Raw genomic sequence first — 17,958 nt, 5'->3', positions numbered from 1 at the left:
AATTCTTCCGTTTTACCTATATCATATGTACATATGTATAACGGTAGATATTGTAGTTTAAAATTAATCGTAAAAATTGAAGAACTGAGCGTGAATTGATCCGATAAGCGGATAACTGAAAAGTCCTTTTGTCGTCGGTAACGACGCAACAATACGAAGCAAACAGCTGGAAATTTTCGTTCCTCCAATGCGTCTCAATAAATTGTTGAAGAGTTATCGGTCCTGTTGGAACATCTGTGACACGGTCAAAGCTCATCGACGATGCACGAATCTGCTGCTGGTACAAGAGCTGCTTTCGATCGATGGCTTCGAGTGAAGAAAAACGAGCAACCATGCCACGATGATTACTGCGAGACCATGCCTGTTGCGGAAGCTAGCCGTCCGTTAACTGCCACGAAACACGAGAAAATCGACGGGAGGCAAGCTGGTAACAACTTGAAACTTGAAGGCTGATGATAATAGGCTGGCTCGTTATTAGGCAGTGATAAGCCTGAGAGCGGTGAGTCGAGAAACGTACGCAAAACGTGCCTTTGATGTTAATGCGATATGCAGATCAGATCGCCCATGTAAATGGGCTAGGACACCCTGAGGATGTCCCAGTTGGTAACTTATTACCCCAACCGTGTCGTTTTAATGATTCCGGAGATCTGCTGCAGATGTTTTTGTGGAATTAGATTACGTGACGATTAAACAACATTATTTCCAAGTACATACCGTGTTGAGTGGATTACAGGAAAAAAGGCTTCACGTTTCGCTATTTCTATTCTATGCGAATCAACTCGTTAAAGATAATCGATCAAGACTCCTCGTACTCTGTCTCTTCTTTCAGCGATCATTGATTTCAAAGGTATTTCCGATTGTCTTTTAGTATCGTCGCCAGTTTCTCTTCTATCCTCTCTCAAAGAATAGTTGGCGTAAAACGGTTGTTCGTCCAGCCAAGGTCTCGAGCAGAAACAACATCCCAAGGAAAGCTTTCTTCTTACCACCGTACAAATAAAAAAACGAAGAGCAGGAGGAAGAAGAAGGAAGAAAGTCGAGCACGTACAACTGAAAAGGCTCCATGGTAGAGAGTCGCTGGATAGAGTTGGCTCGGTCGAAATGGTAGCAAAGCAAAAAAAGAAAAAACGAAAAACAAATTTCACAGGCATTAAGGAAAGAAAGAAGGAAAGTTCGTCGGACCTAACCACCACCAAATGAACTTAGCTAGCTGTAAGTCAGCCGAATCCAAGGGTCGATGGAACACTATGAGGGAGGAAAAGTGTTTATAGCGAGGGCTGAGCACGAGAAAGAGAGGGAATCGAGTTTTGGCACCAACTTCCGTCACGTCCCTTCGCACCAGGTCATTCTGTCTGTACCTACACTTATGTGTACAGGGTGTACAATAATATGGTGATCTCAGCCGATATGAGATCGTCATAACCTTTTATATTGGTAGATTTCCCTCTCTATTCTTTTCCTCGGCAAAAAGAAGCTCTACGTTGCACTCGAGTCTACATTTATTCATCATTGAAGTTATGTCCACATGTTATGGTAGGTCCTGTACAGAACCGTTTGCACTCGTGAATACGTGTGTGTGTAAAAGTAGCCTCAGCCCAGGAACGTAGTAACATACGGGCCAACCGTACGTTTTCACACATATTGAACCGGAGTATATTTTAACGGAAGAGAGAAGGGGTTGTTCCCTCGTTGCGTCCAGCTACTGGAAGCCTTCCAACCAGCACGAAAAACTAAAACGGTTCGCAAAGTCGGCAGAAATATGGCAACCGTACACCCACGGCACCGTACATCAAATATTACCGAGAGAACGATCCTGCTGCTTGTGGAACGAGCTTGAGAGTTTCGTTATGGAAAAAAGCTCTCTTACTTTACCCACTTCAATTTTTTTCAAAAGACGACGCGTACAAGGCTGATCTTGTTCTTTGAAGAAGACAGCGGAAATGCGAATTAAGGGTTAAATACACATTATGTTTCGTTATTATCAGTTCGTTGAACTCTTACTTACGTGCAATTCTACGGGAAACCATAGAAACAGCGAGATTCGAGGTTGTAGACAATTCATGAAAGATTTACAACGTGAAATTTCTATTTTCTTGGAGCGAGTTAGACGAAGCTGGAGGGAAGAATTAAGCAAGAGAAAATACCGTCTAGGTGATATCGTGCTTTCCACGAAAACTGTACGGGTTCGCTAGATTTCCCAGGGGAGAGCTTGATAAGGTTTTCCGAAAGCTGAACGTTCAGGCGTAAGTCTTACCGCTTAATCAAGGCCTACCTAGACCGATTAAAATCATTAAATTGACAATTTTTTCTTTCTTTCTTTCTTTCTTTCTTTCTTTAAACGAATGCAACGTTCGTGTCCATCCATGATCGGTTGCACGTTTTCCACTCGTCTTAATCCGATTACAGAAACGGCCGTGGAAAATATTCGATCGGTTGCGTGACCCTGTGAATAATGCAATTTCGCGACGCGATCCATCACGCCGTGAAACCAATAAACCGCGAGCTAATTCCCTTCCGTTAATTACTCTTTGTCCTCCTCTTTCTTTTTACTCGTTCGTCCATTCTCTCTTTCGAATCGAACCTCTGCCCACTGCCTGAACTGGCAGAGTATTTCTGCGTTTCGAAAAATAACCTGGAAACATCTAATTTTTGAAATTTAATTTCCAGTCTATTTACCTTACAATCTAGTAATTGTAAAAGGGAGCAATTATTTCATTAGCCTTATCCTTTATCAGTTTGCGCCGATAAATTTCAGATTTATCTCAGAAAATTCTTTTTCCGCTGGAAAAAATCCTCTAGTGGCCCTTAAATGGAATTCAATAAAATTATTATTTAATTATTTAATTATTTAATGGAAACGCTTAAACGAAATATATTCTCGTGTTACCGCAAAGTGACGAGGGTAGAGGAAAATTGTAACCGAGCACGAAGAGTTACGATGCCGACGACTTCAATCTTGCAACTAATTTTCAACCGCTTTATGAAGCCCTTTAGTGTCGCAGGAAATAGCAGACCTTTAATCCCTTCGGGTACGAAGACTTGAAACGTTGAAAGCTTTGAACGAGGAACGTTGATTGCATTCGTCGAAGTTTCACGCATATCCGTTTATAGGCGACGCTCTGCTCTGCTGACACTTGTAGGGATAAGCTTTTCAAATGGGAAAGGATTGAAACATTCTAAGAAAAATATTTTCCTCTATATGTACATATAGACTCTGATCTCTAGAGTTACTAAACAAATAAATTAATTAAGCGTTTTCAAAATTCTCCATCTTAATTATTCTCATTACGAAAGTTCTACCGTAGAATAGTGAGATCAGTTTTGAAGATGTGATCTGTATTTACGAGCTGATAATTTGAATAAAGCACGAAACTTGGCGACACGTGGTTGAGGAAGACTGATGACTCTCGTCACTTGTCGGCAGCTTCTTCTGATGAATTTCTGGTGAATTTCTGGTGAATTTATGGGAATATCCACCATCTGGAAACAATAAAATTGAACTTTTTACCGTTGGGTGAGAGATTGTTAGCGAACAGGATTTATCAGAAGAGTACAAGATCATTAAGCCATTGATTTCTGATGCTTGATTCAAATCAATAGCCTTAGCAACGATCTACTAGCGAATCGACGAACGTAGCGCAAGAAGAACGGAAGTAAATTCCGCGAAATAACGATTTCTACGTCGCCTGAAGAAATATCTCCTGCAATTCATTCCACCTATTTTATTGGTTGATTGAAAAAGGTCTCGCGCGCATACACAAAGAAACCAGCTTCAAAAGACAGAGAGAATCAACGATATACATGTCGGACATTAATTTTACTTTCGGTTTCTACTCTTTTTGCCTCGCGACAGGCCTCGTATAAGTTTATTGTCGTGCATCGACTGTTCCCTGTTTCCCTTTTCCCTTCAACCCACCTTCCGCATAACGCTGGTGCGCCAGATCGTGTTCCACCGATTATTTATGTATCGCTACCGTACCGAGTACGGCCGCGGCGCCGCGGTCGCGGCGGCGTATCGATGGGAAGACTGTCTCGACACAGTAGGTACGGAATGCGAAATGAAAATTAAGGAACATCACGAAGATTCCACGCAGCTAGTTTCGTTGGTACGCGGAAGTATTGAACGGTGCGGTGGTGTGTCTGCGGATAAAATGAATAGGTTATGCTATTCATTTTAAATATCGAATTTCTGTTATACAGCCCTTAGCCATCGAATTAGGACGACAAAATGAATATCAATTTAATATTTATTAGAATTCGAATTAATGCGGACGAGGTAATCGTTTAATCCTGAGAGACAGCTTTCGTTTCGATATTGATTGGAACAAATGGCATTTAATATGCACCAATGCTTTATATACATATAATCGATTGCACATTTTCATAATAAATTATAGATTCTGTGTTTTATTTCTGAATAAAGTTCACTTTCTTTTACATGGATTAATAATGAATATTCAAGGTATTTACATACATACATACGTACATGTACTTACATACATACACGTATCGAATAATTCTCCATCGATCATGATTAAATTCAATGAAGTGGCGAATCTCGACGGGAGGAGAAAATGCTATCCAGATTCTAACGTGTTCGTGGAAAATTGAAATCCATGGGGAAACAGATAATAGGCAAGACTAATTTTCTCAACTATTTCTCGGCATGACCCTTCAAGGGTATGAGTCGCGTTTATTTTCACAGTCAGCAAATTTCAATGCAATTTGTGGTGCCCATCACGATGCAACCCTCTTCGAGCATTTTCTCTTCCGGCGAGAAAGAAATTACAGATAGGGCCGAACGATTGGAAAGAGCATCGACTGTAACGATGGAATCTCGTGCTTTACTGACGTTTGCGAAGACAAGACATTTATTTTTCCCTCCTGCCAGTAGTGGTACTGTTGTTTCTCCAATCTTTTTCCATCAATATTAAATGTTGGTTTCTTTAGCTTAAGAAAAATTGTTATAATTTAAAATGAGAAATCTCAAATCCGTCATAATGAGTAATGAGTAATAAGTAAAAGAATTAAATTTCATTGCGAAACCAGATTTCATTATGGCGAAATTTGAAACTCGACTTTGGAAAGAGTTAATGGAAGAGTTGTTTCATCACAGTCACGGTGTTTTTTATTTTACTTGAAAACATTATTTCAAGTTGATGGAAATCGACGATTTTTGACAAACGAAGCTTTTTAATTCACCGCACTCTGAAATTCAATCCGGATACGCTAACAAATTCTCGAGTCTCGTTTGTACGAATCTCGAAAGAGCTGCTTCAGGGCTCGTGTTACGAACGAAACTATAGAGTACGAGCAAACAGCGTATTCGAATAAAAAGCGCAACAAGCGTGCAACAACGTTGGTACGGGTCGAGCGCTATGTATTTGAACGTACGAGAAAATTTCGTAACATTTTGCAGGCTGACGTTTGGTTGCATGTCACTTGTAGAATAGCAATCAACAAGACTTTCTCAACAAATATAAACATTTTCGTTCTAACAAACGCACCTACAACATCAAGAACGATGTTCCGATATATTATTCCAGTGTAATTTTCCTGATGACGAAGCGGATTAGATTCTACTTAAAAACGGATTGTTTGGAAAACGAATATCGTTCAGGTGATGAATACCGTGAATAAAATAGATTAAAATAGATTAAAATTCTGGATGTAATATATAATACAATGTGGGTGTACCGTCAAAGGCATGGTGGACGAAAAGATTTGATATTGTTTTCTGGAAGGAACCACGTGCAGTCATAAATTCTGGATCAGCAATGGAAGCTGAGAATAGTTTGAGACATTGTGTTTCGCATACACGATTCACGATGTTCTACTTCGTGGAAATTCGCGATAAGAATTTCCCAGCCTGGTCTCACAGGATGCATTTTGCGTTGCGTCGCGTCGCGTCGCGTCGCGTCGCGCGTCGTCTCAACGTTAAATGCGAGAGAACAGCTTTTCTCGTCACTCTCTGTTCGTTTTTATCATTTGAACAGCAGATATCCTATCAAAGAAAATTTCACAATTCAGGATTTATCTTGTATAAAAGAAAAATTTACTCTTTTTATTATTTTATGTTATCGAACCATCGACAGAGATGATTTTCTGGATATTCGAGGATAAGATAAGGAGAAATGGGCGAAAAAGGTGAATACACCTTAATGAAATTCAGTCGAAAGTGTCGGGAAATGGAAAAGAAAAGGACACCTCCTAGAGGAGGAAAAATATGCAAATAGGAATGAAACGAAACGAGAATCAACGTAAATGAGACGCAACGAGGAAGTTGTAACAGAGACTATTCTCGAAATTTCGCTGACGATCTTAGAAATTTGTTAGCTATCTTTCTATTGGGTAACGAATTTACTAGATCGCATCGAAATTCCATGCTACTACGAACGAATACCTACATACGTACAATCGGGGTATTCCTAGTGTGAAACTTTCATTAACTCCAGATGTGCAAATTCTCGGCTCCAATTAAATCGCACAGCGATTCTGAATGGGGACTTAATGCGTGGCTGTTTATTTTACAGAGAATTTCGCAGCCATAGTCGAGCACGCGATCGTTATATTATACGCTGTCGAAGTCTGTGTCGTTATTAGCGAGCGAAATTATCCTTTTCGTTCTACTCTCTCGTTTCACACTTTCGCGAAATTTACATTTTGCCTGAAGCACGTTTCGTTATAGAGAAATACCTATCGTGTTTTAGATCACTTCGATAGCACTTTAGAACGTTTCAAATGAAACCGTTTCACTGGTTTACTGAATAGTAATAACGCATTGTCAACCTGATTGCACGATGAATATGGTAAAATATAGAAGGACTGTAATTTATTACACGCTTTCCTGAACAAAGTACTCGTTCTTTAATGCGTCAATTATCATGACGGCTACCAGTGTCCGACGTTACGGATGTAATTTGGTTAAGTAGTTAAAAGGTTGAAGACGGAAATTTCTTTAATACCACTAGAATTACACTCTAGTGATTCTAAATGGCAGGTTGAAGTGTCTGGTTAGAAAATTAATTCTTTTTACTTCTAACACATCAGGGTCACTCGCTAGTGGCTAATATTGTATACACATGTAATTTAGTTAAGTGATTAAAAGGGTGAGGACAACAAAAAGAAATAATAATAATTACTTTCACGAACTCAAATACAATTCTAAGTTTGCAATAAAAGAGTAGATTTTCAGAATGATCGAAAGCATCGTTCCTTTTGGTATCATCGACAAAGCAACGAGTAAATTTTATTTCACATAACACCACTCGCGATTCGTTTCTCTGATGGTGGAAAACTCGTTTTTCGGACTAGCAAGGTATTCGGTTTCAAAGAATTCGTCGAGTCTTGTGTAATCCGGCAGCAGGCGAAATTAGCAGGCGAACAAAGGGTCTGGCTGGAATTGAATCAATATCACGGCGAGCCACGCTAACGGCTGTCAAAGGATGCTTTCGGGAGATTGCACGTAACGTGTTTCATCAAAGAGTTTGCATCGCCTTTATTTGTTGCTTTTTTGTTATTCACTCACTTGCCAGCTAGCTAGCCGAACGACTCGACGCGACGCGACGTCCCAAAAAATATTCACCTACTTGCATTCAAATATCGTCGAACGCGTGATAATGTTCAGCTTTCAGGGACATTAATCAATATTCGCTTCTGTCTTCGATCTCTCTCTCTTTTATTTTTTTTATTTTTACACTGCGATCAACGGGCCAGTTCGATTAATTATTCACGCGACGTTAGTGTGCTTCCTCTTTGTAACGCATTATTAAACTTGCTCTGTGCACGCGATTCTTAATCAGTTTCGTGAGACTTTTCTCTAGCGACGAGCCTCGTGTTTGTTGGACGTTGACCAAAACGAAGGTTCGCCTTTTGAAGGAATGATCAGTATGATTTTGATTATAACGTAAAAGCCTCGTATTCGAAAAGCCTCCTGTACGTCAATGTAGAAACGTTTTCTTCTTTCTTCACGGATTCTTTTCTTCTCCCGATGATACATCTTGATAGTTGTACCTTGTCACCGGTTCTCTACGTGACGAGCATCCAATTCGTCTCCTCTTTTCTCCGCTTCGATCCGTCAGCTCTCATCTCCCAGCGTGAAACCGAAGCTTCAAAATCGTTTCGATGCCTTGAGACATTCTTCGTGAAAAACGACCTGAATATCGGCTGAATGAAAAAGAAACTTGAGACTGGTTCGAGTTCCTTGAAGCTCACGATCAATTCGAGATCCGCTTGCCAGAAGTTTGATCGTAACGAGAACAATCGCCAGAAGAATTTTGTTTCCCTTTTAATTAGCTCGGAAAGAGGAAACCGACACGGACGTACACGCGTTTTAATTTGAGAAAGTTTCATTGATCTACTGGCTGAATTCAGGATTAGCAGGACCACGATGTAACCTGTCTGTGTCCGGGAAGTTCTTCGATAGAGAACGACGTTTTTGAAATTGGAAGTCTTCTTTTTCTCCAAATTTTTTCATCCCTCTATCAAATTTTTCGATCGATTTGATGGTTTGTGGAAAATAATGCACATTGTCTTTTTTCTTTTATTTTCCCGTCGTTCACGGTTTGCCATTTGACACTGGACTAGTTTAAATTCGAACGTTTATTTTTGCTGTTTGCTTTGGCTGATCACTTCTATTTTCCGCCACTGAATTTCGCTGAATTTTTTTTTCTGACTGTGCTCCGCTTTTTTTTCACCATTGTACTCGTTCGCAACTCGTTGCATACCCAATTAATTTTTCCGGTAGAGAGGAGAATGCAATTTCTAGCCTACGTACCGTAAATAATATTTTCATGGTTACCACGCTCATTGTAGTACACGTCGAGGCATTTAGAAAGGAATGCAAGGTGATTTTTAGAAATTGACAGCGTCGTTTATTGCTTTCTTTTCAATTGAATATACTAACGGATGTTTGCGATGAAATAAAAACTGCGATGTTTGAGATTTTTAATTATTCGGTTAAATTAACACGTTCGATGTCCCATGAAATTGTAACGCTAGATTATAGAAAACTTCGGTCGTGCTATATTTGTTTTACTTTCGTTTCATTTTGGCACCGTTTTACTGAAAAATTAACTCTTAACTAAAAGTGTGTATTTGATAAAGGTTACGGGGCCATCGGTGACCCACTTTATAAATGTTATACGAATATTTTCCAAAGACACAGAATTAAACACGTTCAGTTTACGAGCTATCCTCTTCGACTACACTAGCTCGCGAATCAGAATCGCTTTTGTCACGCTGTCATCGGGATGGATCGATGAAATAGCTCGCTGAATTGCGAATTCGCGAATTCGCGAATTCACAGGTGCACGACTTCGGTGGAGGGTAAAAAAGAAAAGTTGCAGGAAATTTTGTGCAACGTCGTGCCCTGTCAAGTTGGTCGATCGACTAGGACGAACCGGTTGTTCCGTGTACAGTTGGAACGCGCACGAAACTCTGCAGTCACCGTGGAAATTTTCGTATCAATAAGGAGGATATTTGTTAAACAACTACCATGGGATTCTCTATCGAATAAACGGTCCGTCTGTTTGCCGTACAGACTGCGCGAAATCGGGCAACAAATGAAAGGGGTACAAATATTGACGCTCCCGTTATCCCCTATTATATTTTCACGACGCATTTGGTGTTCGCCGAACGATCGTTCGAGAGTAACAAGAGGAAGGAGGGGAAGGGAAAGTGGAGAGAAAAAAAAGAAGAAAAATATTCGGTACACGCGTTGTTCGACGATCGAAACCACTTCTGCTGAAAATCTGTTCAATTTGCACCGCGATGCACGCTCTGGGATCCGATTCGCGTAAGACCAATCGAAACAGCTACAGGGGAAAAAGGCTGCAAATTAAGGGGAGCAGCTCGATACATTGGAAAACCGTTTCCACCGTCAGCGTTGCTGGCAGAATCGGTTTGTCCAATTGAATCTCGGCCCTGTTCAGTGTACAGTGAATGCAAACTTTCTATTGACAACCGGCATACCAACGAAACAGACGTTCTATCCTCGACCCTTCTGCCTCTGTTATTCTCATCGATGATTTAACAAAGTTCCATCAATTATTCACTACTGTAATCGTATTGTTCGTCTGAAAGTATTTTAATGCTTAATCTCGTAGTTTTCACTAACGATGCAATTGTGATCTTTACTCCGAACGAGAAAAAATAATAGTCTATCGAGCGCTTCGAGAGAGCTCTGTGTCTTATGCAAAAGTCTCAACGAGGCGACGCGACGCGACGCGACGCAATAAAGTCGGCAAAGGGATCGTTTCTCTCTTCCGTCGTTGGTCCACTCAGCAAGTTATTAAAGTGAGAAAACCGGTCGAGGTTTCGGGGCCGGTTGATCGTTCGTTTGGCTCGAATTCGAATTTTAACCCCGTGATTTATATTCGAATAGAGCGAGTCGTTCGTGGAACCTCGTCCGTCTGTTCCCGGTCCTTTCAAAGGCGGGAACCACGGCCGGTGTTTAAGTGCTTTCTGGGAAACTTTCCTTGAGATGCAAATCGCAACGCGCGACGCCACTCGAGAAGAACACGACAGCGAAGTTAAATTGCGAACGCGGATGGGGAGTCGATTGAAAGCGACACCTAATGAACTGTAACTGTTAGACCGATCGATAGAGAGATCGATTCCGGAGCTGGCAATCGTCTGTCGTTTAACTGAACCGATTCAGTATCGAGTTTATTCAACGTTTAAACAGTGTTATCTGTTCAACTGCTCTTATCTGAACTGGTGAGCTGGCAAGCCGAGAGAAGATGGAAGCGTATGGAAAGGTTTAAGGTAGTTTGCGCTAATAGCGGGTCGTTTCGCTGAAAATAAGCCGCACGTTTCCAGGCCTTTCCTTGCAAATGCTTGGACACGATGCAATCCTATGCTTGCCCACCAATTTCATGCTATTTCGTGGTTAAGGGATAAATGTTTGCGAGGAATGCTTATCCTGAAGGATGGGTTAGGTGGCTGAATCGTGGACGCTTGAGGTTAGGTGGGGAATCGTGGCATTTTGCATTTTGGGCTTGCTATTTAGTTGGTTGGTTGTTATCAAACAGTTGGAAATTTCTGATAATAGGGTAGGAAACTAGTTTCTTAAATTAATGATAAAGAAAGAAGATGTTGTAAAACAGCGTGCGATTGATGGATTTATCTTTGAAATACAACATAAAGCAAGCGTGCACACTCTCTCCGGGAGAGAGCGGTCGATCAGAAGCTGTATCTTAGCCCGTTTTACGAGGCACTAAAGGAAATACACGGAACCTCGTCACCACAGCCATTTTCCTTCTCAGTTTTCGAGTCGTTTCTGCGATGTTAATTAAGCTACCGACATCTCTTCTGCTCGAATGCGACGATCCCTGTACCAGCTGCAGCTCCCATTATCGTTTGATATCATACTATGTACAACGACCAAGAAGTTCTCCATACGGCCAAACGGTCGTTAAACAATTCGACTGCGGTGTATGCGGAAATTCAAAGTGTCTTGTGTTCTTGTTATAGTACCTGCGTATCTCGTGCCTCCTACTATATACAAAGATAAACGTAGAAAACACCTGGAGATAGTTTCTTGTTCGAGAAATCATCGAGCATCAACACTGACGCGGTTTCAACGTTAGTTTCAACATTCTCGCTCGTCCACGACTCACGTTTGTTCTGCTTTTCAATTCGAAACATTTCTCAGCAGTACACGCGTCGATCTTCTATCCTTCGATCAAACTTCGAAAAGCAAATACGAGGGAGACGGTAAAGGGATAAAGGTTGTTCCAATCTGGACTTGCCACGACGGCAGACCCGTCTCTTCTACCTACATGTTTCTCTATGGAAAGCACTTTCGAATCGAGAATCATAAAAGTTGAACACCGCCTGATATTCGACCGCCTGGATTCTGAACACATCTGGCTACTGTATCTTGGCGAATGTCGAGGAAGCATCTTCTCTCAGCCGTTTCCTTTCGAATAGAAAGAAATCCTCCTGCGGTATCGCCATTTTGGTAACAGACAACGATGTTTGAATCATGCCTATACCTATACGTAGTAGTAGAAGAATAAAATAGCGTTTGAGTTAGTTGACTGTGCCCATTTTCGCTGCGACAATCAAGGTGTCGAGGTTCGTTCTTCAACAAGATTCATAATTGAATCTTACCGCTCGACGTATCAAGAAATTCGCGAGTTAACGTTACCGTTCTCTGGCTGTTAGTCAAGAGGATCGTACACGCGTGTACTTACACGGGCCAGCTTCCGCGCCGAGTTTCCAGCACGTTGGAGCACTTCCTTGAGGCGCGCACGGTGTCGTATCCTGAGAGATCCTTCAGCGAGATATGATCCGGTGCGAGGCGAAGCGAAACGGCGTTATCGTCGCGTCGTCGTGAGAGACTCGTTTCAGCCGAGCCATTAGCGCATCCGCGAACGTCAAACTTTGTATATCCGGCACACGCTCGACTTCCCGGCAAGTAGTTACGCAGATAACCGTGCGAGCAGCCCTTGTGGAACGAAGGCTTCCTGGTGCCGCTGGAAAATCTTCGACTACCTTGATGAACGCTCGCCAGTTTTCACCAATCTCCCGAGAAATGTCTGATGGAAAATTTCTTTCCTAACCTTTTTCCAGATACAAAAATGTTCGGTAATATTTTAAATGGTTTCCTAAAATCGTTGAAAACCCTTTCATATTTTACCATATTTTATTTTCAGTCAATTTAATAGTGGTCTCAGATAGACTTAATTATACTTATAGTATCCAATATAATCTCCAAATTCCAGCGATATATGTATCTTGAAACCTTTAACTTTAAATAGATTTCTAACTTTAAAAGCGTAATGGATGCGCAAGTATCTTTTCTAGCTTTTAACGACTTTCAGTCAATCGTTCTATTTCGAAATGGTTTACCGTTACCGTTATGAATATCACGAGGAAAACTCTGAGATTTTTCTGTCTTCTGTAGGTACCGATGTTCGCATTTGAAGGAAGCAATTAATGGAAAGAAAAAAAGGGCGCAGAAACAATCATAGGAAAGTTTGGAACGGCTGATAAACGAAGAGAGGGAAAGAGTTGAAGCGTTCGGGAGAAATGTCGAACGAATGGGGCGACTCGACGGGGTTCGAACGAGGAAATGGAAAACTGCTGGGCGAGATTGCCAGACGAGTCGAACTCAAAGGCCATGGAAATCTCGCGAATGGAAAGAGCCGCTCAAACTTTTCCTCCCTTCTTCTTCCAAACCTATGGCACGAGAAAGGAACGGGAAAAGTGTGCAGCAAGTTTCGCGTGAAAGTTCGGTGAAAAGAAAGCACACAAAATCCATAAACTCACGATCTTTCGTGACACGTGTTAAAGGAACGGACGGTATCCCTTTATCATCGTAGGAAAAAGAGAGGGAAAGAAAAAAAGGGGAGAACGAAGTATTTGTTCTTGCGTCGAACACTTGGGACGGAGGTAAAGTAATACCGGTCGAGCTTCGTTGAGCATAAGAAGCTGCTCACGAAACTAATGTAATTGAGGGACGTTCTCGTGTAATTATTTGGCTACAACACTTTGCAGATCAAGAAATTTACAGTGCTTTTACAGTTTCTAGTACACAGTACTTTAGTCGAGTCTACTGATCTGTTGCTTGAACAGACACGTATTCTATCTTTTATCTCAGCAGTAACGTAGAATAATTTCCAATTCCGAAAAGATGGTTGTTAAACGTGAAAGCAAGAAGGCTGTTGACATTGCTCGTTTCTTTGATGCATACAATGGAATCAGAACTTTTGACCTAATTAAAGCAATTCTGAGGAGACGGGTGGTTCACAGTCTGTATAAAGGCAGTGAAAACTCGCTTAATTACCATTCTCCTAGGAACCATCCAAGAGGAAGGATCGTCTTCTCTAAAAAACCGCTTACCCAATGACCCGTTTCAACTTTCCTCTTTAATTCTTTGCTCTTACTTTTCTTTCTCGTCTGGAAAATTCTTCTATTTTAACATTTCCTCTTTTATTCTCTCTCAGACACTTCTGTGAAATTGAACCGTAATTTGACACCAATTCCTCGCTTTTTTTTAATTATTAGAAATAATCGTTATTCGATAAATACGAGGGAGGTTATTATTTTGAAGTATTCACGAGTATACTAATAAGGCGAAGAAGATTACAATATGGTGGGAACTAAACAGATGGAACGAGCCAAAAACATTCTTTTCTTCCATTTCACTGATTGACCAGCTCGTTAAGGTGCAACTATCCTTGACTCGCAACTTTTTAAACATCTTCTGTGAGAGGTCACAAAAGAGAGGTTGAAAAACAGGTCAGCTGGAGGCTGGAGGAAAAATAAAACTCTCACAGCACATCGGGGCGAGAAGAAGTTTCCCAGAGAGTAATTTCTCGATTCGGACTGTTCAGAAGACAGAGACTTTCGGTTTCAAGCCCGTTGAACGTCGACGCGGTCCGTCAAAGCGAAGAAGAATTGTCGTGAAAGTTGTCTGTTCCATAGACGCGTCGCGTCGCATCGCGTCGCAACGCTCAAGGCTCCTCTGAACCCTGCTTTCTCCGCGTTCTTTGCTCGCGTGTACGTACATGGGATAAGCACTCGTTATTGCAGCGAGCACTTACCCCGTCTAAGAGTAATTGCAGAATCCTCTGTGGTAGCGTCGGCGGCGGATGCTTTTCACCGCTAATGAAAGGCACTGGAAGGCAAAGGTGCGTGTACCGTCCTGTAGTGTGCTCATCTGATACCTTGAAAGCAGCTCATCCTTGTAAATCTACTGGCCCACCGCGCCACGTCACTTGAAAGGAACCACCACGAGAATATCAATTTAATTACCAACGACAATCAACTCCGTAGCGGTTCAGCTTTTCACGTGTGTCGCCGAGCATCGACGCTTCCTTTTGGAATCGGTGAGAATTTTTCAAACATTTCTTTTCAAACAAATTCACAAGAAATAACCTTAGAAACATCTAATTATATCTCGGTCAACAGCGAGCTTTAATTAAACGGATTGAATTGTGAGGGTTGAACGACGATAGCGATGAAAAGCGAAGCCAAACAAGATCACCTCGACTGCACAGGGAATAAAGGAATCGTCCCCTGTCTCGACTAGGTAGGTAGTATACTCTGAAAAGGATGAGATCGTTTCAGGAACACCGACGCTACGCGACGCGACGCGACGCGACGCGACGCGACGCGACGTCCCAAAGAGAAAGGACAATAGGAGAAAAAGTTCGACACTGGGCGCTGGTTAATCGGGATCTCAGCGTAATCGGCTTAATTGCAAAGGAGTTTACCTACAGACTTCTCTGTTCCGGAAGCATTTCGAAACTGCTACTTTGCAACGAAACCCGGATGTGTATCGTCGTTGTTTGTAGTCGCAACAGAAAAATCAAGTTGTTTTCCATTACTCTTTCGAGACACGGATACTTTTAAAATATCTACGTCCGAGTTTATCGTGTTAAAATAACAATAGTAACTCTCAATAGTTTTATAACAGACCAATAATTATTTTGCGATACGTAATAATATCAACACGAATTTGACAGCTGAACGAACTTAATGTAAATTTCATGAAAGATACATGAACGCGAGTCGTAAAATCCTGTGATTACGAAAGGTTTATCGATCACCAATGAGGTGTACAGATTTTCCGGCGTTAATTCGTTATTCAACATCGTCGAGTCGTTCACCACTTCGATTTTCCCTTTTTCAGATGAAAATGAGGACAGTGGTGTGAGAAATTAAAAGCAGTCAGAAATTCCAGCTACAAGTCGGAGAAGAGGTTTGAGATTCGCGAAACGTGCCGCGCCGTTTTGTTCGCTATCGTGCCACGGAATATTCCTCAGGGAGTATTCTTCCCGATACTTCCGATTAATCGAGAATCTGTACCTGTTTATGAATCTGTATACATATACGTGTGCGTATGCACTTTTATCGTTGGAAGTAAACTGAGCAGGCAGTAAAATGAGCACGCTTTTTCTCTATCGATTAATTTAATAACAAAAAGTTTTTTATTGATTGGAAAATAATAAAAAGAAAGGAAATAATGAACGTACGTTGATGTTAATGAATATCTAAAGATATAGTAGTGTGGAACGCTCGCGTCTGATATATGATTGATCTAAACTACTTACTGGTACTTCTATACTCGTATACATACATATACTACTGGTGGCAATTGCAACGCGCGGCATGCAATTCTATTACTGAATACGTTATTGCGCGATAGTTCTATGGCAGAATTTAACGTATTTTATTGATTATTATATCAGATTGTCATATTTTATCGAGATAAAGCGTTTTCAGCCAACAACGTTTTCAGTGTTAAAATAAATTTATATCGCTCCAGCAGATAAAACGTTCGTTACTTTTGTCTTCAATTTGTTCATTTTGAAATTGTTCATGTCGAGAATGTACCGCGAGAACAAAGTGAAAATCTAAAAAGCGAGTGAAAGCCCTTACAAGCTTCATTGTGGTCTGCGTTTTGACTGGAGAATTCATGAACTGAATAATTCGATACCTGAGAGTAATTCACTTGACTGATGCAATTAACGTAATCAACTCGTTTGAACGAAAGCATTCGCGTCGTTTAAGTGACAGTAGAGACGAGTTGTCTGCTCGCAAAACCATAAAAGCTTTGTTGCCACGACGTAATAATATTCGGAATGAAATAACAGCGACGAACTGCGCCATCCAAACTGTGATTCAGCGAAAATTTCATGAAATTTTAATGTCAATTACGGTAACTGACGTCTCGTTTACCGTGCGATTGACCTCGATCACTTAATTATTCGTTCTCGTATAATAGTCGCACGAATAAATTTACTACCGTTATTAATTCGAGAAAATTAGTCGATAGGTTTGCAATTATCGTTAAGCCAATATGTGCTACTGGGTTATTGCCTTCAGCTCTGTTAAGTTTGATTTTCTAACGGAAAACAAGAAAGTCTAATAATAAATACGTAATCTTGTGTAGGTATGCATTGTTCAGACTGTGCACTTTGTTGATAACACAGTAAACTTTCGAAACTGTTCGTTCCATTCGAAATCAGCTACGAGAGCAGCGAAGCGAGAAGGTAACCATAACCAAGTGGCAATTTCGAATCGTAGGAAGACAATTTTTTCGCAAACGAGACTTTATTACCGCCTGCAAGAACTTTCTCCATTAACCATGAAAATGGTCACTCGGTAGAATTAAGAGGCGTTAAAACGTACGCGTACATTGTCTGGCCTCGGCTACAATCTGTGCTTCCCTTACATTCTTTCGAAATGTATTCGGAACGTGACCGGTATCAAATTGCCGGACACGAAGCTGTTTGAATCACAGCCCCGCGGCACGAACCTCGCCATTGTGCGCTACGGAACGAGGAAAGCTTGCCGCCAAAGGCAAGGGAAATTAATACCAATCATTATCGCGCTTTTCCGCGATATACACTGCCAGACGCAACACAACAGAACCACCAACGAAAGGATATTTATCACGAGCAAGAAGCAGAGGGGTTGCTCTCCCTTTGTGCGGTCACGCAATTACGCGAACAACCGCGACCAAACGAAAGTCATTAACGAGTCCGATTTCACAGGGAGGATGCTTCCTTTTTTCTTTCTCTTCCTTTTTTTTTAGAATCGATTCCGAACAGGATTTTTCCAACATCTCTGCTTCTAATTATTCACGTAAAGGGCGCTGCGCGCAATTGTCAATTACTCTTTATCAAATTGAAAAGTGTTTATTAAACTTATGTCAATGAGAAATTGTTAGACAGCTTCCTTGATATAGGTACACATATGCGCTGTAAAATTTTCGTCTTCCAGCTATTTCGTTAACGTTGTAATAAATGTAAAAAACTAAGGAACATGGCTCCCGACTGTGATTCATCTCGGGCAGACGTTCTATCTCCATCGCAAGATCGACGTTATTCCCGTGAGTAGCGCTTAAAACTGGGTCACCGTGATATGTCCGTTACTTATTTCATAAGTAGCTTACCGAGATGCGGCGGATCTGACGTGAAACTTGAAATTTTGTTGGTAACC

General features: G+C 41.2%; 1 protein-coding gene across 8 annotated transcripts in view; it reads left to right on the top strand.

Annotated features, from left to right (window-relative positions):
- The window catches only part of LOC114876441, a 165,176-nt gene that overhangs the window by 143,644 nt on the left and 3,574 nt on the right, over positions 1-17,958 (top strand). For 4 of the 8 annotated variants that reach the window (XM_029187928.2, XM_046286778.1, XM_029187929.2 and 1 more), the window contains one exon: positions 12,911-13,744. The exons of 3 other annotated variants lie outside the window; for them this stretch is intronic. Coding sequence is in view for 1 of the 5 variants with exons in the window: in XM_046286781.1 (XP_046142737.1) it covers positions 12,911-12,977 (67 nt within the window). In the remaining 4 variants the exon portion in view is untranslated. Of the gene's footprint in view, positions 1-12,910; positions 14,838-14,919; positions 15,041-15,643; positions 17,734-17,958 lie in introns of those variants that run through there. One more of the 8 variants, XR_003789384.2, reaches the window with a different exon arrangement.

The sequence above is a fragment of the Osmia bicornis genome, chromosome 8 (assembly GCF_907164935.1).
Source record: "Osmia bicornis bicornis chromosome 8, iOsmBic2.1, whole genome shotgun sequence".
NCBI lineage: Eukaryota > Metazoa > Arthropoda > Insecta > Hymenoptera > Megachilidae > Osmia > Osmia bicornis.
The sequence above is the reverse complement of the archived record's forward strand: the minus strand, read 5'-3'. Positions and strand labels throughout refer to the sequence as shown.